Source organism: Gorilla gorilla, chromosome 13 (genome assembly GCF_029281585.2).
Source record: "Gorilla gorilla gorilla isolate KB3781 chromosome 13, NHGRI_mGorGor1-v2.1_pri, whole genome shotgun sequence".
Classification (NCBI taxonomy): Eukaryota; Metazoa; Chordata; class Mammalia; order Primates; family Hominidae; genus Gorilla; species Gorilla gorilla.
The window spans coordinates 120,695,121-120,717,405 of NC_073237.2; the positions used below are offsets into that span (position 1 = coordinate 120,695,121).

The 22,285-nt window shown below is 55.3% G+C and overlaps 1 protein-coding gene across 7 annotated transcripts in view; it reads left to right on the top strand.

Moving 5' to 3' along the window:
- NEK6 (NIMA related kinase 6) overlaps positions 1–22,146 on the top strand; it is a 95,823-nt gene extending 73,677 nt beyond the window's left edge. For all 7 annotated transcript variants that reach the window (XM_063697019.1, XM_004048584.4, XM_004048585.4 and 4 more), the window contains exons 8-10: positions 9,159–9,253; positions 17,401–17,514; positions 20,545–22,146. In XM_063697019.1, coding sequence (XP_063553089.1) covers positions 9,159–9,253; positions 17,401–17,514; positions 20,545–20,655 — 320 coding nt within the window. In that variant the 3' untranslated portion in view covers positions 20,656–22,146. The remainder of the gene's footprint in view (positions 1–9,158; positions 9,254–17,400; positions 17,515–20,544) is intronic.
- Positions 22,147–22,285: the final 139 nt, after the last annotated feature.

Below are 22,285 nucleotides of genomic sequence, written 5' to 3' on the forward strand. Positions count from 1 at the left end.
GTCTCGCTCCGAGCAACGGCAGCAGCTGCAAGACAAATCACGGGGCTGGGAGAGCGGGCGGGCAGGCCTGGCTCCTCGACTGTAGTGACAGGACAGTCTCGGTGACAGGCAGCCACGGGTGACAGGGCAGGAAGGGCGGCTGGTCACACCCAGGCCCATGCAGGGCCCGTGCTGCCTCTTGGGGGCTGGGGGAGCAAGTCTAGTTGGGGGTGACCCCATCAGGTACTCGAGGTCAGGGCCCCGCTGGGTCTCCCAGGGCTTAGCCTGACCCTGAGGCGCAAACCCCTTCCTTCTTCCTTGAGCAAACTGCCTGGCCCTGGGCTGTGTGCTGGGGATATGCGATTATGCAGCTTTCGAGGGGACAGACACAGTCCATACCAGGTGGCATGGTGAGGGGACAGGTGGGACTGCCTGTTGGGGCCCACTGTGGGCAGGCAGGGCAGGCGTGGGGCTCTGTGATTCTATACAGAGCCCCAGGGAGCCCAGGGTGGCTCCGCCCCTCCCAGAGCCGCCCTCACTTCGTTACTCTGTAGCCACTGAATTCACTGAAAAGATGAGTTAAAGGTGGAGAAAAAAGAGTTCAAAAAACATTTTGCTTTTTCGTTGGCCAGGCGTGGTGGCTCTCGCCTGTGATCTCAGCACTTTGGGAAGCCGAGGCAGGCAGATCACTTGAGGTCAGGAGTTTGAGACCAGCCTGGCCAATATGGTGAAACCTCGTCTCTACTAAAAATAGCAAAAAAATTAGCCAGGCGTGGTGGTGCACGCCTGTAATCCCAGCTGCTTGGGAGGCTGAGGCAGGAGAATTGCTTGAACCCGGCAGGCGAAGGTTGCAGTGAGCTGAGATGGTGCCATTGCACTTCAGCCTGGGCAAGCGACTCTGTCTCAAAAAAAAAAAAATTTGCTCAGTTTGCTTTTTTGTAAATCATCACAAGGCTTATTATTATCCCATTTTACAGATTAGGAAACTGAGGCCCAGGGAAGTAAGAGAGACCACATCCCTGTGGTCACCCAGCAGCCAGATACCAGAGCCCCACGGGAAATCAGCTCAAGTTGAAGAGCCCTTCTCGAGGCATCAGCCTGCAGCATGGCCCAGGGAGGGTTTGGGTTGTGGGTGCCCAGGGAAGGGGTCAAGAGAGGATCCCCAGCGAGACCTCAGGTGTGAGGAACACCTAGGGCTCTGAGCGCTCCATCCCTGAGGAAAAGCCCACCTGACCTCGCCAGCAGCAGGTGTTGGTGGAGGATCTGGAGCTCATCCTGGGCCCCACAGGGAAGAACAGAGTCTCCTCTCATGGTGTGTGTCAGCGCTGCCTTGCCGGGGATCACACCATGCTGTGCTGCGTCTGTGCCCAGGCCTGGCACGGGGGCCCTTGTGGAACATTTGCTGAGTGGATGGACAACCTTCGTGGCCAGGCATCCCTGGGGACACCTGTCAGTGCAGGTGCGGAGGGCCATGCAGATGCATCCCAGGCCACCTCCTGCCCCAGCCCCACCCTGCATCCCATCCCAACAGTGCAGGATGCCTGGGAATGATCCTGTCAGTCCCTCGGGCCCAGAATCCCTGCCTCAGCAGATGGATCTCAGGCCTGAGTTTCAGCCGAGGTTCTGAGCACTAACCCCTGGGTGGCAGTCACAGGTCTGCCACGTTCCTGGCATTTTCAGGGGCACAGACTGTTAGGAAGAGATGAGCTGATGCCAAGAGGGGAGGGAAGGAGAGGGAAGGGCCTTAAGGGGCCAGCAAGTGAGGAGTCAATCTGGACCTGGGATGTAAACTCCAGCTCTTTGGTTCATTCATTCGTTCATCCATTCAACAAGGATCTGTGCTGGGCCTGGGCTGTTCCCCGGGAAGGCTAGCTTGGCCCCTGCCTTTGTGGAAGATACAGCCTGGTAGGAGAATCCATTTAGTCTTCACCATGAACCAAACACTCCAACAATTGCTTCTCATTTTCCAGAGAGGGAAACCAAGTCTGCAGAGGTCAGGGGGGGACCCTCTGTTTTCCTGATGCGGAGACCGAGGCTGAGGGAGAGTTTCTGTTCTCAGCCAGGGAGTGGAGGAAGCAGGTGCAGCCCAGCCAGCTCCAGCTCCATGTCACTGCTGGCCCCACCTGCCCCTGTCTGTCCCATGGAGGATTCAGTGCCAAGGCACAGCCGCCCAGCCCAATGTCCCGCCAGCTGGACGGATGTCAGCAAGGAGACCGCATTTCTCCAGCTGCTTTCCAATCCACCATCTGGGGAAGAGGGGCAGCTTGCAGACACCAGCCTCCCCTTCCTGTGAAATCTGCCTTTTTCGTAGCTAATGAACATGTTTCAAACACCGAGAGCATTTCAGAACACGGCAAAGTTTGTTTTGACAGAACCGGCGCGTCTTGGGGAAGCGGGGCCCCTTTAATCAGCCTCCGTCTTTCAGATCCCGCACTCTCCTCTGATATCTGCTGGGTTTGAAATCGGGAGTTCTAGGTAAAGATTCCGGGAAGGTCAGGGTTTGTCAGGCTCTTCTTTCATACACACAGCTCCGTCCCCCACCAAGAGGAGGGGGCGATGGGAGTCTCAGGGAGGGGCATGGAAACCCAGGCTGCACAGGGCTCTGCCTCTGTGTCTCGGCATCGCCGGGAGATGGGCCGGGATAAGGCCCGGGCTGCGCTGCACACACAGGTCGTCCTGGGCAGGACCCCCGCTGTCTGTGGAGGCCCCTCCTCCTGCCAGCTTCCCCGACTCCTCAGAATCCCAGCTCCCCTGGCATCTGGGGATGCATCCTCCAGTGGCCCGCTGCAAGCTGGGGGTTTCTTTGAAATCTCTTGTTTTATCTTCAGAACTCATGCGAGTTGGGCATTGTGCTCTGTAGTGTCTGAGTGGCTGTTGTCAGCATAGACACCAAGCTTTACGTGACTTATTCCCAGACAAGTTGCCATCACAGGAAGAGGTGCTGTATCTGCTCCTGTAGCTTCACACAGCCCTAGCTGCAGTCCAGGACACCCTGCCCCCAGTGAGACACAGCACCCTGACTTTAAGATAGAAGGGGGAGCAGCCCCTCCCCTGGGTCAGGGGGTTGGGGAACCTGCTGGGAGGCAGGGACCTGAGGACCCTGTGCTGCCTGGCTCAGGATAGGCCAAGCCTCTCTCAGTTAAGGCTTCACTAATTCCTTCACTTTCTTTACCTTTCCATTGCACAGATGCTCACCGAGCGTCTGAAAGAGTGAGGTGGGTGAGTGAGGCCTTTTGGCAGCTCCTTTTAGACGGGAACTAACAGTAACATCTCTTGTAAGAGATACAGGGTCCAGGTTCCACCCCTGGAGATTGTGGCCCCCAGGTCTGGAGTTGGACTGGAGATCCAGATTTCTAACCAGCCTCTCCAGGCAATTCAGCTGCAGCGTGGATCAGTTCAGTCCTTTTTTTTTTTTTTTTTTTTGAGACTGAGTTTCGCTCTGTTGCCCAAGCTGGAGTGCAGTGGTGCGATCTCGGCTCACTACAACCTCCACCTCCCGGGTTCAAGAGATTCTCCTGTCTCGCCCTCCCAAGTAGCTGGGACTACAGGCGCATGCCACCACACCCGGCTGATTTTTTTAATTTTTAGTAGAGATGGGGTTTCACCATGTTAGCCAGGATGGTCTCGATCTCCTGACCTCGTGATCCACCCGCCTTGGCCTCCCAAAGTGCTGGGATTACAGGCGTGAGCCACCGTGCCCAGCCCAAGTCCATTCTTGATAGACACGGTCTACTGGCTGTTTCTGAATACTTCCTGGGACAGGCAACTAACTCCCTGCCTCCTGATGGGCCCACTCCTGCAAGGTCCCAGCAGGGTCAAGGCTCAGTTAATCTTAGTTGGAGGTGGGCAGGTGGCTGGCTGGTTGGATGGGTGATGGACAGACTGATGGATGAATGAATGGGGGTTGGATGGATGGATGGATGGACGATAGACAATTATGGATGGTTGGACAGTTGGGTGGATGATGAATGGATGGCAATTTGCAACACTAGCATCTTAGAAGAAAGCTCCAAATTGCATTTGGATGTTTGCCTTTTCTCCGTACACCAGTGGAAATGGGGTAAGCAGAGAGAGCAGTGAGGTGGCAGAGGAATGAGGTGAAGAGAGGAGGGGACGGAGAACTGGTGCCCCCAACCTCTCTCTGCCCACGTGCCCAGGCTTTCAATATAAAGCCAGGCTGAGACAGGGATCTGTCGGCCTGCCTTGGAGCTCCAGCAGAGGGAGGAGGTGGTGACAGAACAAAGGGACAAACCTAACGTTTGGGTCCTGCTGAGCAGCCGGCTCTCCCTGGCCAGGGGAGGGGACCTTAAAGGAGCCCGCAAGGTGGCAAAGGGAACAGCACGTGCAAAGGCACAGAGGCGAGTGGAAAAGCGGGCTGGGGCTGGGGCTGGAGTGGCCGCTGTGGGAGGACCCGGGCTGAGGGCCAGGCACTCCAAGCCCTTGCTTTCCGATGGTCCTGGCCAAGGCAGTGCCAGGCCACACCCCGGCGCCAGTGTAGGTGACCTCTCCCCACAGCATCCCTCCTGTAGAGACCCAGGCAGATCCACAGTGAGCAGAGGAGACTGAGGGTGGGAAGAGCCTGTAGGGTCAGACAGGAAGGGGCTTGGCCAGGGGTCTGAAGGGTTCAGTGTTAGCCTGACAGTGCACAGTGGTGTCTCTCACTGGGGACAGGACTCCCTCCCTGCATCTGTCCCCTGCCATTTCTGTGTGCACCCCATCAGCCCTACATCATTGTCCAACCTGTAGGCACATCCATCCATAGCACCCAGGTGCTGGAATCCACTTACATTTGTCCTGAGGTTCCCACTGTTCACCGAGAACTGTGTGTTTCATCCCATGGTTGGCTACGACAAGCCATCCATTTCACACTGGGCTGTTCCTTTACTTTTGCTCCCTCGTGACCAAAATATACAAGGTGTTGCTACTGGAAGTTGCGATTTGCTGTCCCAAAAGAACCCCACACGGATTCATATGTTGACTGACAGCCCTTTCTGCTGAGTAGCGGTTAGCCCCTGGCTTCGCTCATCAAGTATGCATAGACGATGACACCTTTCTCATAAGCAGGGCTTTAAGTGAGGGCTGCTGCACTTGTTTGGGGATTATTGCCATGAAAAGGAGCTTGGTATCCTGATAAAGCAATAATCACATTTCAGACAGTTGAGCTCCGGGCAGCCATCAGTTAAATAAGCAGTGTGTTCAGCTGCAAGGAAGAATTGTGGGCAGTGGCACGCGCCGCCACATAGCTCACAGGCAGGCGGACTCATTCATCCAGTGAGCGGACGCCCACAAGGCAGCCACTATGAGCCGTCCTGCGCAGGGTACTGGGATGCGGCAACAAACAAGGTCCTGCCCCTGGGGGTTCACAGCCCAGAGCAGAGATTTCCAACACCATTACAGCCTCTCCAAAAACTGCGAGGTAGTTCTTCATCCATCTCCATTAAGATAAGAAAAACAAGGCTGGATGCAGTGGCTCAGGCCTATAATCCAAACACTTTAGGAGACCAATGTGGGAGGATCGCTTGAGGCCAGGAGTTTGAGACCAGCCTGGGCAACATAGTGAGAACCTCTCTCTACAAAGAATTTTAGGCGGGGCGTGGTGGCTCATGCCTGTAATTCCAGCAATTTGGGAGGCCAAAGCGGGCATATACCCAAGGTCAAGAGTTTGAGACCAGCCTGGCCAACATGGTAAAACCCATCTTTACTAAAAATACAAAAATTAGCCAGGCATGGTGGTGTGCACCTGTGGTCCAAGCTACTAGAGAGGCTGAGGCAGGGAATCACTTGAACCCAGGAGGCAGAGGTTGCAGTGAGCCAAGATCGCGCTACTGCACTTCAGCCTGGGCAACAGAGCGAGACCCTGTCTTAAAAAAAAAAAGAAGAAGAAGAAAGAAAAAACAAGAATATAATCAAGTTCAAAATGTTAAACTTATTCAGTTTCGTAAAGAACTGTCCTCAGTTTTGAGAAATGGGTTTTCTCAATCATGCCAAGCTGTCTTTTCTTTAAAAATCATAGTGACTGACACTAAATGGTAGTTGGGGGCTTTGTGTTTTTTAAATGCTTCCTTCATGAAATTAAAAGTTACCTGTGTTTTTCCTAAAATCTCCTGACCTGTGAAACCCTGAGGCCTGGGCCCGGTGCTTTCTGAGTCCAGCCCCTGAATGGTCCATTCTCCTCCCAGGGTCCTGGATCCCCTCTTCCTCGTGTCACAGGCCACATCTCAGCCAGCCTTTGGCACGCTGGGACTCCAGCTCACCACAGAGACTGGTTAGGACAGCAGCAGCCTCTGTCACATGACATGGTGTCTCCAGGCCAGTGAAAATGTTCTCAGTTTAGCAACCTTAAAAATCCAGGCCAGGCTGGGCGCAGTGGCTCACACCTATAATCCCAGCACTTTGGGAGGCCGAGGCAGACGGATCACCTGAGGTCAGGAGTTCAAGACCAGCCTGGCCAACATGGTGAAACTCCGTCTCTACTAAAAATATAAAAATTAGCTGGGCGTGATGGCACGTGCCTGTAATCCCAGCTACTCAGGAGGCTGAGGCATGAGATTCACTTCAACCCGGAAGGCAGAGGTGATCGTGCCACTGCACTCCAGCCTGGGCGACAGAGCAAGACTCTGTCTCAAAAAAAAAAAAAAGAATTCCGGGCCTATGCCTCCAGAATAGCCATCCACTCAATGGGCTGATAGGAGAATGTCAGGTTACAGGACCAGATTCCTGGGCTCCACTCCAGACCTGCTAAATCAGCCCCTCTGCTGAGGTTTTCATGCCTCTGGTGATGGAGAGCTCACTGCCTCAGGAAATCCTCCCATCTTTGCACGGTTCCAGCTCATCCAATATGTGCCCTGCTGCCCAGAGATAACCCTACAGGTGCTGGGAGGTCAGGGCACAGCCCTCCACAATTTCCTCAGTGTTGGCGTTTCCTGCTGGGAGAAGAGGGACCCTGAGGACAGGCCCTGAAGCCCTCTGGCTTCCCTCTTGGCAGCAGAGCCCCATCTTCACCATTAACACCTTTTTCCTCTTTCACTTTTTAACCGAGATATAATATACATACAGTGAAGCTCCTGGAGCCCTTTCCTGGTCACCACTCCTATAGAGTAGCTTTTCCTGTTCTTGAATTTCACATAAATGAAATACAATAATGTGCTGTTTTGTGCCTGGTTTCTTTTACCCAGCATTATGTCCATGAGCTGCATTCATTTTGTCGTGTATAACTGAGGTTTGTCCTTTTGCAGTGCTGTACAGTATCCCACTGTGTGAACAGACCGCAGTTTATCAATTGATCCAACATTTGTTTCCAGTTTTTGCTGTTACAAACAAAGCCACTCTGCACATTCTTGATTGTGTCTTTTGATGGACGGAAGCACTCATTTGGGCATCTACCTAGGAGCGGAATTGCTGGGTTATAGTGTTGGCAGTGTTTGGCCATGGTAGAAACCAGCCGATGGTCTTCCAAAGTAGTTGTACCATTTTACCTTCTCATCAGCAAAGCATGGACATTCCAGGTGCTCCACACATCATCGACCTTGTTTTTCTTTAACTTTGGTTTTGTCTTTAAACATTCAGATGGGTGTGTAATTGTACCTCATTGTGTTTTTTTGTTTTTGTTTTTTGTTTTGAGACAGAGTCTCACTCACTCTCTCACCTGGGCTGGAGTGCAGTGGCATGATCTCGGCTCACTGCAGCCTCCACCTCCTGAGTTCAAAGGTTTCTTCTGCCTCAGCCTCCTGAGTAGCTGGGATGACAGGTGTGTACCACCATGCCTGGCTAATTTTTGTGTTTTTAGTAGAGACGGGGTTTCACCATGTTGGCCATGCTGGTCTCAAACTCCTGACCTCAGGTAATTCACACACCTCGGCCTCCCAAAGTGGTGGGTTTACAGGCGTGAGCAACCATGCCATTCATTGTGTTTTAATTTGCCCTTCCCTGATGAGTAGTAAGAAAAGTAGCCTCACTTCGTGTGCTTCTTGGCCACTGGGATATTCTCTTTTGTGAAGTAAGTGCCTGTTTGGGGCTTTTGCTCATTTGAATAAGGGGGTAGTTTGTCTCTTATGTACTGATTTGCAGAAGCTTTGAAATATGTTCTGTGAAGAGTCCATTGTCAGGTGTATGTGTTGGGATGATTTTCTCCCGGTCTGTGACTTGCCTTTTAACTCTGGTGTGGTTTGATGAACTGAAGTTCCTAGTTTTAATGGCTTACACGTTTCCTTTTTGGTTAGTGCCTTTTCCATCCTGTTTAAGAGATTTCGGCCAACCCGAGTCTGGACCAGCTAATTGGCGGGTGGCCATGGGCAGAGCTAAGTGCTCAGTTTCTGGAGCCTGAGGGTCTGGGTTTGAACTAATTCCTGCCACTCTCGTGCAAACCTCTTCACCCATCTGAGCCTCAGTTTCTCCATCTGGAAAATAGAGATACTGCCTCATAGCACTCTTGGGAACAGAAATGAGCTGACACATGGAAGATCTTGGTCAGCCTCCACAGTGATGGTTTTTTTCACTGTTCAGAGCCTGATCCTGACTCTTACAGATTCAGACAGTCCCCTTAAAGGACATGTGGTCAGTTGCTTCCCCCAGCCGGGCCAAGGCATCCCCTTCCCCTGGGCAGCTGGCAGAAACACCAACCCCCAGCTCTCCAGCCCCATCCTGATTCTTTTTTTTTGAGCCCAAATCTCACTCTGTTGCCCAGGCTGGAGTGCAGTGGCGCGATCTTGGCTCTCTGCAGCCTCCGCCTCCCTGGTTTAAGTGATTCTCCTGCCTCAGCCTCCTGAGTAGCTTGGATTATAGGTGTCTGCCACTATGCCCAGCTAATTTTTGCATTTTTAGTAGAGGCAGGGTTTTGCCCTGTTGTCCACCCACCTTGGCCTCCCAGAGTGTTGGGATTACAGGCGTGAGCCATGGCGCCCAGCCTCCCAGCCTGATTCTTGGTCTCAGTGGGTCCAGGGAATCTGCTTCAAGTCCCCGGCACCCCAGATGTTTAGTGCCCTGCTAGCATGGGAACCTCTAATCTGATCCAACTGCTCATCTGACAGAGGAAGGCACAGGCCCAGAGAGGGAGAAGGGCTGCTCAGAGACCGAGGCACAGTCTCTCCCCAGCTCCCGTGTGCCCTCCCTCCAACCTCACCTCTGTGCCCTGCCCCTGCCCTACATGGAGCATAAGCAGCCCCCACCTTGTTGTGTTGCAGTGGGGACGCCCTACTACATGTCACCGGAGAGGATCCATGAGAACGGCTACAACTTCAAGTCCGACATCTGGTCCCTGGGCTGTCTGCTGTACGAGGTGAGTCTCTGTCCGTGGCTCAGCAGCATTTGGTGGGACATGCATGGGGGATGCCCAGTTAGGACAGGGCTCACCCTACCAGCTCAGGGTTGGAACCCAGGAATGTCACGTCTGCCTGAGGCATCGGTACCACCAGGGCCCTGTCCTTCACCCTCCTCAGCCCCACGTGGGGCCTGGTCTGCAGGGCCAGGCTGGTGGAGGCTGTTAGGGGGTGGACAGCAGTGGGCAGGGTCCGGGAAGGGAAGACAGAGGGAGCACAGGCCAGGCATCTGATCCCCAGCTGCCCCTGCCCCCGTTGCCCTGGTAACCACATTAACACACCGGCAATTCTGTTCATTGTTTATTATGGGTCAGGCCCGGTGCAGGGCACCTGGGGTCAGGAGAGGAGTCAGACTTGCTTCATGCCCCTGAATCACTCTCCACTGACAGGTGGCCACCCCCTCCATGCCCAGAAATGTGGGTCTCCCTAAAGACCACCACCTCTCCCCTGAGCTGTGAAATGGAGCTAGGGGATGGCCACTTCCAGACCTGGTGGCCTGCCTGGACAAAGGGACAGGAACATTTCTGAGTTTCAGTGAGCCCAGACGTGAGACAATAAGAATAAATGGAAGCCTCCCACCCATTTTGTCCAGCCACACTGGGGCCCCAGGTGATGAGAGGTGTGGGGAGCATGAGCCACTCTTGGCCATGAAGCTCTTGTAGCCACCGGCAGGAGGGAGGCCTAAGTTCTCCGGTGTCCAGGTTGGCAGCCACACAAGCTCCCCCCTGTCCCTAGACCACCAAAGGCTGGGTGGCTCCGGGATTCCATCCACCTAGCAGAGCCCCTCCGCATCTATAAGATGGGAACAGGACCACCTGTCTTGCATTGTCCTCAGTCCTGATAAATGACAGACAGGAAAGGGCTCTGGAAACCCCCCCAGGCTGTTAGACACCAAGCCCGGCTTGGTTTTACAGTTGGAACCCTGATTGTTTTTCTGCTTTCCCTGGAGCTGACTTGAGCAGATGTGGGGTCTGGCTTGGAGCTGACGCACTGAAAGAACTTCAGTCTCAGCTGCTGTGGCCGGTGACAGTCCACAGCAGTGATGCTCAGGACAGCGTGTCCAGGGCCTGCCTCGAGTGCTGCACAGTTGTCCACAGAGCCTGATTGCTCTGTCCCCTTGGGACTGTCGACTCTGAGGCTGACCTCACAGCCCTTGTGCATGAACTTGAGGGCTACGCTGCCCACCGCTGGGCCACGTGGGACCCGCGGCCGCTCTCATGGCCAGGGGGTCTTGTGGCCAGGGTCTTTTGGTGGTGAGATTTCCCCTCCCCACATTACAGATTGAGACTATGAGTTCAAAACTCTGATCTGTTTGCAGGGTTTAAACTTCACAGCATCTTTCTTTTGTTTTTTTGAGACAGAGTCTCACTCTTGTCGCCCGGGCTGGAGGGCAGTGGCGCAATCTTGGCTCACTGCAACCTCCACCTCCCAGGTTCAAGCAATTATCCTGCCTTAGCCTCCCAAGTAGCTGGGACTACAGATGCCCGCCACCCCACCCGGCAAATTTTCGTATTTTTTGGTAGAGATGGGGTTTCACCATGTTAGCCAGGCTGGCAGCATCTTTCTTTATAAGCCAGTGAGTGACCTGCTATATTTCATTTTAACAGACTGGCTGGAGGTGTGGTCCTTGTGGAACTGGTGCTTGGGACCCCTTCTCCTGGGGCTCAGCAGATGCGGGTGACAAGAGGGTGGGACCCCTTCTCCCAGGGCTCAGCAGATGTGGGTGACAAGAAGGTGGGACCCCTTCTCCCAGGGCTCAGCAGATGCAGGTGACAAGAGGGTGGGACCCCTTCTCCCAGGGCTCAGCAGATGCAGGTGACAAGAGGGTGGGACCCCTTCTCCCGGGGCTCAGCAGATGTGGGTGACAAGAGGGTCTGTGGGTGAGTCTGGCCCTGACAGAGCTGGGAAGCAGGCCGCGTGCTCTTTCCAGGACTCCACAGGGCATCGGTTGCAGGAGGAGCTCTTTGAATGAGGACCTAGCTGGAGCAGCCGTGGCGAGTGTGTAGTGGATGGGGAAGGGCCCTGCAGGTGAAAGGGGGACGAGCCATTTGTCCTCCCTGCCTCCCTGTCTCTCCACAGCCTGGCTCCTGGGTGGCTTGGGGCGGCGAGTGTTGAGCAGGGTGTGTGGGTGGGCTCGGGGGAGGGCAGTGGATGTAGGAGAGAATTTGGAGGGAAGTCAGTGTCTTTAACCATAGGAGATAAGACATGTTAAGTCCAAACTCTTCTGAGACAGGAGGAAACCTGCTGGTGTAGGGCCCTGTGTGCCTGCACATTCCGAACAGCCCCGGGGAGGGTGCGTGCCTGTTATTTTGTGGAGAAGACGTTAAATCCAGGTGGGGAAAGCCCCGGGTGTGGAGAGTTGTTGAGTGGCGCAGAGCCACTGTGCTGCTGGCGTGTGTGCCCCAGGAGGAGTCGTGAGTTCCAGTCTCTCCAGGACTCCTCTAAGTCCAGGCAGGTGGCCACTCTGGCCACCAAGGTCGCTGAGGCTAGCAGTAGAGTCACGCCCATGTCACCTGCTAACCCGGCTGTCCCTGGGCTCAGGGCTCCAGCGTCACCGCCCTGCCCCCACCTGCCCTAAGGCCTGAGGAGGGGATGCAAACCCACCTGTAAGTGGGCATCGTTCACCCGGTGTCAGATCCTGAGGGGCAGAGACAGGCGTTCTAGGTCTCCCAAGGCCCGGGCTAATGCCCGCAGCATAGTGGATGGTCGGGGAGCACAATTTTGAATTAGAGCACGTGTCTGTGTGTAGGCAGCTCACTTACCAACTCACTTTCATCCAAATCCCAGCTCCAGGGCCCACCCACAGAAGGATCCAGGCAAGTCAGCCCCTCCCGGGTGGGCTTCAGGTGTCCCATATGTAGAATGAGTTGCCAGCCCACCTTGTCATAGTGAGGAAGGAATGAGGCCCTAGGGGTGAGGTGCCCGAGTCAGAGAAGGCCCTCGGGCCTGTCCACCAGCTGCAGGCCAAGCACAGGCACTTCTGCCCGCCTCCAGCATGAGGCTCCTGCAGCTTGCCACATTTCCCTTTTTGCTTTGGCCAGCGGGAAGCCAAAGTGCAGCCCAGCCTCAGTCCCCGAGGAGGCTCCACTTTGTCCTCCTTTCCTCATGTGTCTTGTCCCTGGGTCAGATGGCTTTTCGTTTCTTTTTCCATTCTGCTTTGTGTTTTTGTAAGCTGCTTCCTGTCTCCCATGAACCATGGGCTCTCCACACATAAACACACACACAGCATATGAACACACACACAGGCTGGCCAGGCTGACAGAGCTGTGCCCACTTCCCCGGGGCTGGGGCCGGGAGGCCAGCAGCTGGCTCCCTCTGCCTGTGCCAGGCCCTCCACTTGAGAACCGGCCCTGTGGTTCCCAGCCCCGTTCCCTGCCTGAGTCTTTGTCTCGGCTCTGCAGAGGCAGGCACAGCCCATCCTGTGCCAGGCCTCACTGAATTCTGGGTCGGGCAGTCCTCCTCCGAGTCCTCATTTGTGGGCACCTAAATGTGCATCTCACAAGGCAGTCCCGCCTTCGTGACTCCCTGGCATTGAGGCTCGGGTTACGCCGAGCTGACTCATTTGTTGGAGTGAGTGGGGCTGTGCGGCTCGCAGCTGGGGGGGCTGGACCACAGCCGGGGGGCGGTGAGGGGACGGATCGCAGCCAGGGGGTGGTACGGGGGATGGATCGCAGCTGGGGAGGTACCGATCACAGCGAGGGGTGGTGTGGGGAGGACAGATCGCAGCCAGGGGTGGATACCAGTCAGCAGTAGGAAGTGAATGAAACACAGCAGTCAAGCCCTGAGGGGATTGGCGTCCTCAGGGACGTCAGGCGCTGACCTAACCCTAGCAGCCCCGGCCTCACACAGCAGCAGGCTGCTGTGGCCACCCATAGCCGGCCCATCCAAGGGTAACGGGGCAGGGGCTCTGTGCCAGGTGACCCCCTCCCCACTCCTGCAGCCCCTAAAGGGGAAGGTGAAGCAGGCGTTTCCCCAGCAGACAGGGAGGAGAGCCACATCTGAGCCCACGGCCATGTAATTGGAAAGAGGCCTCCCGCAGTCACGCCCGGAGCCTCCCGCCCCACAGCCTGTGGTGTCTTCCAGGGGCACCAGCCTGAAGAGCTGTGACAAAGCCCCCTGCCCTCTCTGGACAACAGCTGAGGATCCTGCACAGGGCACATACCCAGGTCACCTGGGCCCTGGTGACAGACACAGCCGGAGAAAACCTGCCCTTCCCCAAGCCCCAGCGCAGCCCGGAAGGCTCAAAAGCCCCTGTGCTCGTCCCTGTGGCTGCAGTGACAGATGCCACCACGCCGATGGCTTCAAGCAACATAAGTTTACTCTCTTAGATCTCGTGGATTCTGGAGGCCAGATGTCCAAAATCAGTCTGGCTGGGCTAAGTCAAGGTGTCAGCGGGCAGGCGCCTTCTGGACGTTCTGGGGGCGAATCTGTTTCCTTGTGTTTTCCATGGAAAATGGAGAGGCCACCCGCGGTCCTCGGTCCCCGCCTCGTGTCACCACAGCCTCTGGTGTGCGTCAGCCTGGCGTCTTCCCCTCTTCTGTGCCCTTCTCTCTCGGGCTCCCTGTCATGAGGGCTCTTGTGGGTACGTTGGGGCCCACCTGGATAATGTCCCCATCTCAGGAGCCAACATTTCATCACAGCTGCAAAATCCTGTTTGCCCTATAAAGTGTCATTTACAAGTCCCAAAAATTCGGTGATGGATGTCTTTGGAGCCCACCATTGAGTCCCCCATACCCTCTCTCACACTTGGGCATCAACTATTACCGAGGACCTCCTGTGGCCACCGGAGTTGCTGGCGCTGACCCCAGCTAGTGGGAGCCACCACAAAGCCCCGCACCTGGCCCTCGGGTGGGGCCCCAGTGGAGTGTCTTGAAGAGGCTGGAATCAGGAGCGCTGGCCGGAACATGGAGTGAATCATGACTCGCAGGCCAGGCGGTGGGGAGCCCCCGGTGGGAGCTGGGAGCAACAATGCCCGAGCTTGGGATATCGGAAGGCCGGGCTCTGTTCTCGTTACCCAGATGCCCATGGAGGTGCCCAGCGGGCTGCCCACTCTGCAGGACTGATTTTTATCTATGTGGGAGCTCAGCTGCAAGTACGGAGCTAGAGGAATTGGCTCATTCAGTGCCAGTCCCAGGATCCCCATGGGGGGCGTCCTCGCAGCAGCCTTGAGGTGCCCAGCTGGGACTGAGACCCAGCAAGACAGTGGACTCAAGGGGAAGATCTGCGGAGCCTTGGCCGGGACGCCGCTTTGGAATCCTGCTTGGATGGCAGAGCGGCCTGGACGCCCCTCCGTGGTGGAGGAGCAGGGCTGCAGACCTCCTGGCCTCCAGTCACCCTTCAGTCTGGGATGTGCTCGAGAGACACTGGGTGACAAGATGGGTGTCTGAGGCCCTGACAGGCAGGAGTCAGATTCCCCTTGTCCCTCTGACATCTCAGATCACACACCAGCTTCTCTGAGCCCTCCCGGTGGGGGCCAGGGCCCACCCACCCCCTTTTCCTCGGCTGTATGTCACCCTGATGACACCAGAGAGAAGGGCTTGGCATTTGAGGAGCAGCGCTGAGAGCCATGGCCTCGGCAGTTCTAACGAGGCCCCAGACAGTGAGTCCTCTCTGTTTCGACCAGTCAGAGGCTGGGTGGTCACTGGTAGAAGGAGATCTCGCCGTCCAGGGTAATCGTTCTAATCCCCGCAGCCCAGAGCTTTCTTCACAGCCCGTTGCCCTGATGAGGGTGGAAGGCCCATGGCCGGCAGCAGAGTGGGGGCAGGCTGGGGCGGATGGAGGAGGCCTGTTCCTGGGGAAGGCCGAGAGGGGTCCTCTGGCATAGCTCACTGCTGACCCCATTCAAAAGGATTTTCTGAAACGATGTGGAGAAAGTGCTGGAAAGAGCAGAGACATGATGGGAAGTGGATGCCAGCTTGGGGGCTCAATGCTCCCCTCAGCATTCTGGGGCCTTTGGAGTTCCCAGCAGCGAAGTTTATAAAATTCAGATCAAACGGGCATGATCTGAAGTTGAAGATCGGCTGATTCCTCTCCGGAGTCAGCCACGTGAAAAACCAGGGCCTGCGTTCACAGGACCAACACTCAAAATGTCCCTTCTACGCTGCACAGTAACAGTCCAGGAAAATCCACCTTAATCCTCCAGCTGCAACTCGGGGGCACCCAGATCACCCCAGGTGACTGTCCTGGAGTCTCAACTGCTCTCTGTTATGGCAACAGATGTCCTTTGAAAATGCCCGATTAACCCTTTGCACCCGAGAGTCTCATTTTAATTCCTGGACAGCTGGGTGGTGCATTTGGCAGGCTCCCAGCCCGCTCCTGGTCAGGTCAGCAGACCCCAAAATGGGCAGGGCCTCTGCGTCCTCACACTTCCCCTGCCTGGCCAGACCCTCCCTGCAGCCCTCCTCCAAGGGTGGGTTTCAGGCTCCACATGGGTTCCCAGCCCTTCTCTGAGGGGCCCAAGCTCCCAGCCAGCGGGAAGACAGAGGTGATGCCGTCCCTAAACACCCACCTGAAGGCACTTGGCCTGGCCTGGGCTCCTGGTCCCGAGGGTGCTGAACCTGGGGCTGAGGAAAGCCCACAGTCTCCAGGCTGCACTCAACAGCTTCCCCAAAGGCCACCTGCAAACCCAAGGATGGTGCCAGGCTCTGAAGCTCCTCCACGCCCTCCTGAAGGAGGCAGGCCCTTGGGGTCACCAGACCTGTTCATGGACGAACAGAGAATGGGGCAAGACCAGGAAACCCAAGCTGACGGGCACCCTCAAACCCTGCTACCAAGGACTCCTCCCCGCTCAGCCTCTGGGGCACGAGGACAAGTGACGGTTCCCCAGGTATCCCAGGGCCCCTCGGTAGGCGCCCAGGAGCCCTTGGCCAAGAAGCCAGAGCAGGGTGGCCCTGGCAGCCTGGCCCCTCCGAGGGGGAACCGGGGCCAGACAGCAGGAGGGCACTCGCCCAGCGGCACTTCACTAGCCGGAGGCATTGGGCCTCGGGGGGCGGTCCGGGAGGCAGTCAGCCACAGTGAGCTGGAGTGACGAGAAGCTCTTTCCCATTATGGGTTCATAATGGGGCCAGCAGGTGCCACGCTGGGCTGCTGCGCCACCGCCTCAGGGCCACTGTGGCCCCTGCACACCCCCTTGAGGAGTCCCCTGTGAGTGCCCTGAGTGGTGGGGCAGCCTGGCAGCACCCTGACAGCTGAAAACTCACAGGAGGCCACCGCCCCACAGGCCTTTCGCTCCCCCGTGGCTGTGGCCGGCCTTCAGGGCAGAACCGGTGCCGCAGGCCTCACCTCATCAAATGTGGTCATGGCCCTGCTGGTGGTGCCTCCTCCGTGTGCCAGCCCAAGCCTCGCCACAGGCCTGTGGGTGGGGACATTTTACAAATGAGGAAACTGAAGTCCAGAGACACAGCGAGTGCAGAGCTGGCGTCAGGACAGGGCTAGGGCTGGCTGTGGAGCCAGGCGCTTCCCTCCCACCCTGAAGGTTTCCTCCAACATGCTGCTGCGCGCCTCTAACCAGGGGCAGGAGGCTGCCTCCCTCCCTCCTGAACCCCCTGCTCCCCCTGCCCTGATACCGGCAGCTGGCTTCCACAGGCAGCAGCTCTGCGAGGGGCTGGCAAGAACAGCCACAGTGAAATGCCTCACCCTTCTCCGGCCCACCCCACCCCACCCCAAAATGTCAGTCCATAGGTAAGGAAAGCTCTCTGAACATGTGGGGCACAGAGACCTGCCCCTGTGGGCATCTTGGAAATCGCGTTTTATGGAAATAAGACCATGCACTTGGCAACCTGCCACACGGAGCCTGGGTCCCCCGGGCTGAGGTGGGAGCAAGGTGGGAATTAGCTCGCAGCGTCCAGCTGCCCTTCTTTATTGCCTTGAAAGTTTTGTCACTGAAACCCTCGTGCCCACTTAATCCAGTGACACAATCAGGGTGGTGTTGCGCCTGCTCCTCTGTTGAACCCCAGCATGCTCGGTGATTCGGGGGAGAAGTCCTGCTGAACTCGCTGCGGTCGGGACCAGAGAGAACCCATGCCCCAATCTGGAGCAGCCTCCTCCTCTCCAGTCCCTCTGAGCCTTGAGGCCGAAAGCTTATCTTCGTTGTTCCCGTCCCTTGCAGATGGCAGCCCTCCAGAGCCCCTTCTATGGAGATAAGATGAATCTCTTCTCCCTGTGCCAGAAGATCGAGCAGTGTGACTACCCCCCGCTCCCCGGGGAGCACTACTCCGAGAAGGTGAGTTTGCAGGAGCTGGAGGCCTCACCACCCCCAGGAGGCCACCGAGGCTTATGAGGGCCGCTCCAAAACACCACAGCTGTGGGGCTGAGGTTAGGCTCACTTTACACGGTGCAGAAAGGGAGCTTTCTGGAAAAGTGACTTGGAGAGGGGAAAGTAGGTGATTGCACTGAAGAAGGGGTTTCACCATGCAGCTCCAGTGTGGGACCCCCAGGTAGGAACCAGTGGGACGTGGCCCTTGGCACATCTCCACCTGTTCAGCTCCCAACTTGGTGCTCCAGTGGGAGGCCCTCTGCTGCAGGTCCCCAGGACAGGGTCTGTGCCGTGCCAGACATGGGAACAGATACAGGGGCAGGATGCGGCAGGCCTGGCGTCACCATACCACCAGTGGTGGCCACTCTGCTCCCATGACAGGAAACTACAGCAGGAGGACCGGTCAGTTTCCTCCTTATATAACAGACTTAACACCCTGGGCTTCTACTGTCAACATTTTACACTGGCTGCAGGAGCAGTGGACACAGCTCCCATGGGTCTGGCATGGGGCTGTACCAGTTACTAGGAATGTTGAATATCTTCTTCCTCGGCTCCATCACCTTGAAGATGGGACTAATAATCTCCTTGGTGGATAATCGTGAGGAAGAAAGGACAGGTTTCCTGGCACAGCAGGGTCAAAAGTGTAGACACATGTTCACACACTCTCTGCACTGTTTCCTAGGTGAGTCACCTAACCTCCCTGAGTCTCAGTTTCTTCACCTATACAATGGGGATAATATTAAATCTTCCACACAGGATCAGCATAAGGATTAAGGTAAGGCACCAGGCTAACACTGCCACCACCATCCAAAGTGGCCAATGGATGGGGCCTGGCTCAGTCAGTGCTCACTAAATATCATGTGACCCTTATTTCTGTTCAAGGTCAACGCTAGTGGGTGAGTCTGGGGCCTCCCTGGGCCCACCCCATAGGACCACAGGCCATCACCTCATGATAATAACGGCTCATGTTCAGACTTCCTGAGTTGAATCTTCCCCTCACCCATTTACCAGTAAGGAACAGACAGACACAGGCAAGTTAAAAAGACCGGTGAGGCAGGATCTGAACCCACATGCGCAGCCACGGAGCCATCGTGCTTCTTGATGGCATGTCTCTGGTGGCCCATCAATTAGCTGGGGTGCGGCTCTGGAAGGAGTGCTCTTGCCCCGGCCAAACTGCACAGGGCAGGTCCTGGGTGCTGCGCTTGTGTCCAGGTGGGAGGCTCCTCGCGGGGCACCTGTGCTGAGCCTGTGCTTGCTGGTGTTGCAGACTCCAGGGCTAGAGGAGCTCGAGTGTCGGGCGCTGCACAGTGCCCTTCCTCTCCTGGCTCCCAAGTTCTGACCTGCACCTTTGGAGGAAGTATTTCTGCTCCCCAGTGGGAGGAAAAACAAGTTGCATCTCTTTACAAAGTTAATAGTTGCCATTTGCTTTTTTCCTTTCTCATCTTCTGAATTCGGACGTGTGTATGATTCAGAAGCTTGAAGCTGTGCAACTGGAGCTGGTGACAACTCTGTGCTTTGGCTGTCAGTCTAGAAATGGGAGTCGCCCTCTCTACTTCAGTGATGAGGCTGAAATGAACATTGAAGCCCCTGTCCCAAGTCAGCCCTTTCCTGGCCACGAGCCCCCACTCCCCGGAGCACTGGCTCTCGCCGGGCCCCATGCTTAGGAGTGAGAGGTGGTGCTCAGGAGCCCCCAGCACACCCTGTTTTAAAGTTATATCGCCGCTTAGAAATGAAAATAAGACACTTTTATTATTTTTCTCTTGAATTCTGAAAATTTCAAACATGCACTTATTGACAACTGTGCGTTTACTTCATAAATTAGTTCGGGTCACAGACACTTCACCTGAATCTGGTTTTCTTGGGTATTTTAACCTGTCAGAGGCCAACCACAGGTACCTTCCCCCGAATATTGTAAGGTTCAGAAAACAGCTGTCTTGTCCACAGGCGACTTCAGACTCCAGGAGTGGCCTAGCAGGCTGCAGGCCCTTTGTCACCTGGGCTTCTCGGTTGTAAGGCATGCACGCAGGTGCGAGGGGATACCCTAAGGCTCTGTGGCCCAGGGAGAAAATGCCCCATCAGCTGAGAGGAGCCCTAGTCTATAGGAAGCCCAGGCCCCATCCCTCAGCCTAAGGGGCCTGTGCAGCAGTAGCCCCCGGGCCACCAGAACGTCCCGTGGGCCCTTCCCAGTCCCTGAGTGAGTGTGGCCACTGAGACCACCAGAGCCCCCTCTGGTTCAGGACCACCCAGCTTCCTGCTACTGCTGCTGCTGCTTCGGCTGCTGTGGCCTGCGGGGCTGACCACCCCTCCAGCAGCAGGTATTTAAATGAAAACCAATGGCTGTGAGCCCGTGATGCAGGGTAAGATGTAGGCATTTTAAGGTCATTATTTTAATTACCATTAAAATAATTGGCACTCCGGCTATCAGAAGAATGGAGGCGATCAGAGGCGCAAGGCGCCCCTCCCCCACCTCGGGGCGGGAGCAGCCTTCAGTGTCTGTATAATTAAAAGCTCCGTCTTTCATGAGCACAATAAAGGGGCCGGGGGTGGGCAGACTGCAGCCCTGCTGCATGTTAATGCGTTTATTATGATCAATAAGCCCTTGCCTTGAGTTTTGTCCTCTGGTTTGGGCATCTGCGTGACTGACAGCAGACACACACACAATTTGCCCAGCAGAGACACACACACACAATTTGCCCAGTGGTGTGGACAGCTACAAGTTCAAAATAATTTGGAGGTTAACCATTCTTAGGGTCTCAAAGCACAGCCTTTGGGACTAGACAGGCCTGGGAGGGGTACTGGCTAGCCCTTGGGAGCCATGCGGCTGCGCACCCCGTACTTGCCCCAGCTAAACACCGTTCTTCAGCTCTAACGGGGACAACGGGACCGGACCATCTAGTTGCTCTGAGGATGAAGTGCCTTCATGCAGACAGACTGTGGAGTGCGGAGCTTCAGTAAGACTGCTTTCTTGAGAATAACACACCATTCTCTCCCCTGCAGTTACGGGAACTGGTCAGCATGTGCATCTACCCTGACCCCGACCAGAGACCTGACATCGGATACGTGCACCAGGTAGCCAAGCAGATGCACGTCTGGATGTCCAGCACCTGAGCGTGGATGCACCGTGCCTTATCAAAGCCAGCACCACTTTGCCTTACTTGAGTCTTCTTCTCTTCGAGTGGCCACCTGGTAGCCTAGAACAGCTAAGACCACAGGGTTCAGCAGGTTCCCCAAAAGGCTGCCCAGCCTTACAGCAAATGCTGAAGGCAGAGCAGCTGAGGGAGGGGCACTGGCCACATGTCACTGATGGTCAAATTCCAAAGTCCTTTCTTTATACTGTTGTGGACAATCTCAGCTGGGTCAATAAGGGCAGGTGGTTCAGCGAGCCACGGCAGCCCCCTGTATCTGGATTGTAATGTGAATCTTTAGGGTAATTCCTCCAGTGACCTGTCAAGGTTTATGCTAACAGGAGACTTGCAGGAGACCGTGTGATTTGTGTAGTGAGCCTTTGAAAATGGTTAGTACCGAGTTCAGTGTAGTTCTTAGTATCTTTTCAATCAAGCTGTGTGCTTAATTTACTCTGTTGTAAAGGGATAAAGTGGAAATCATTTTTTTCCGTGGAGTGGTGATTCTGCTAACATTTTTATCTACGTTTTATAACTTGGTGAGTGACGATGAGAGCCCTGCACCTGGCCAGAGTGTCACAGGCAAAAGGCATCGGGAAGCAGGAGCATCTTCTTGGCAGCCAGGCTGGGCCATCTTCTCCTGGACACCTGCTGTGTACCAGGAACTTCGTCACCTCCTTGAATGCTGGCGGTTCATTTCATGATCAGTGTTAAGCATTTTCCTCCATGGGAAGGAAGCATGGGATATAGAAAAGCGAAGGGCTGTCCTTTACAAATTCTGGTTCTGCAACTTCCTAGCGTGACTTTGGGCTTGGGCAAGTTTCTTAGCCGTTCTGAGCCTTCATTTCCTCATCTGTACAATGAGATTAATAGTACCTATCATCTACCTTCAGGATTGCTGACAGAATTTGAAATAAAATATGCAAGTTAGCTAATACAAAAAGTAGATGATCCAAAAATGGTAGCCACTCACCCTTCACAAACTGAAGTCCATGGACCACGGAAGTCGAGAATTAATGTACACCTGTATCATGTGTAGGAAACCAGAAATGTGTTCCTTATTTCTTGTTCCCAAACAGGATTAACTGTGAAGACTAATTTATAAATGTGAACCTAAGAAAACTCCAGCTCTGAAGGAAATCATTTGAATTTTGTTTTTGTACGTAAAGTTAACCTTCCAATTGTCTGAGCTGTCGTCACTGACTTCATGACAGTCTGGCCCTCCAGACAAGAGCAGCGCTGGCATCGGGCAGGTGATTCCTGACACCTGCTGCCTGCAGGCATTCACTGACCAGGCCTTTCCTGGAGGAAACACCCAGGGCCGGGCGGCTGCTGTTTCCACGCGTGGACTCGGATCTGCTGTGACACCGTCAGCCCGACAGTCTCTCCATATGCAGCCTTTCCTCTGTACTTTTCTCCATGGTTGAAATAAAACAGGGTGACTGGGAGTTACTTAGAATTCATGAAGATTTTAAAATGGCTTTGGAGATTTTGCTTTTAAACCAGTAGATTCAAAACTTAAACAGCGTCTGCAGCACAATTTCTTGAGGAACCTTGAAAAACACAACTTCCCAGGCCCCATTCAGTAATCCCAGGATTTCTTTAAGCTCCCCAAA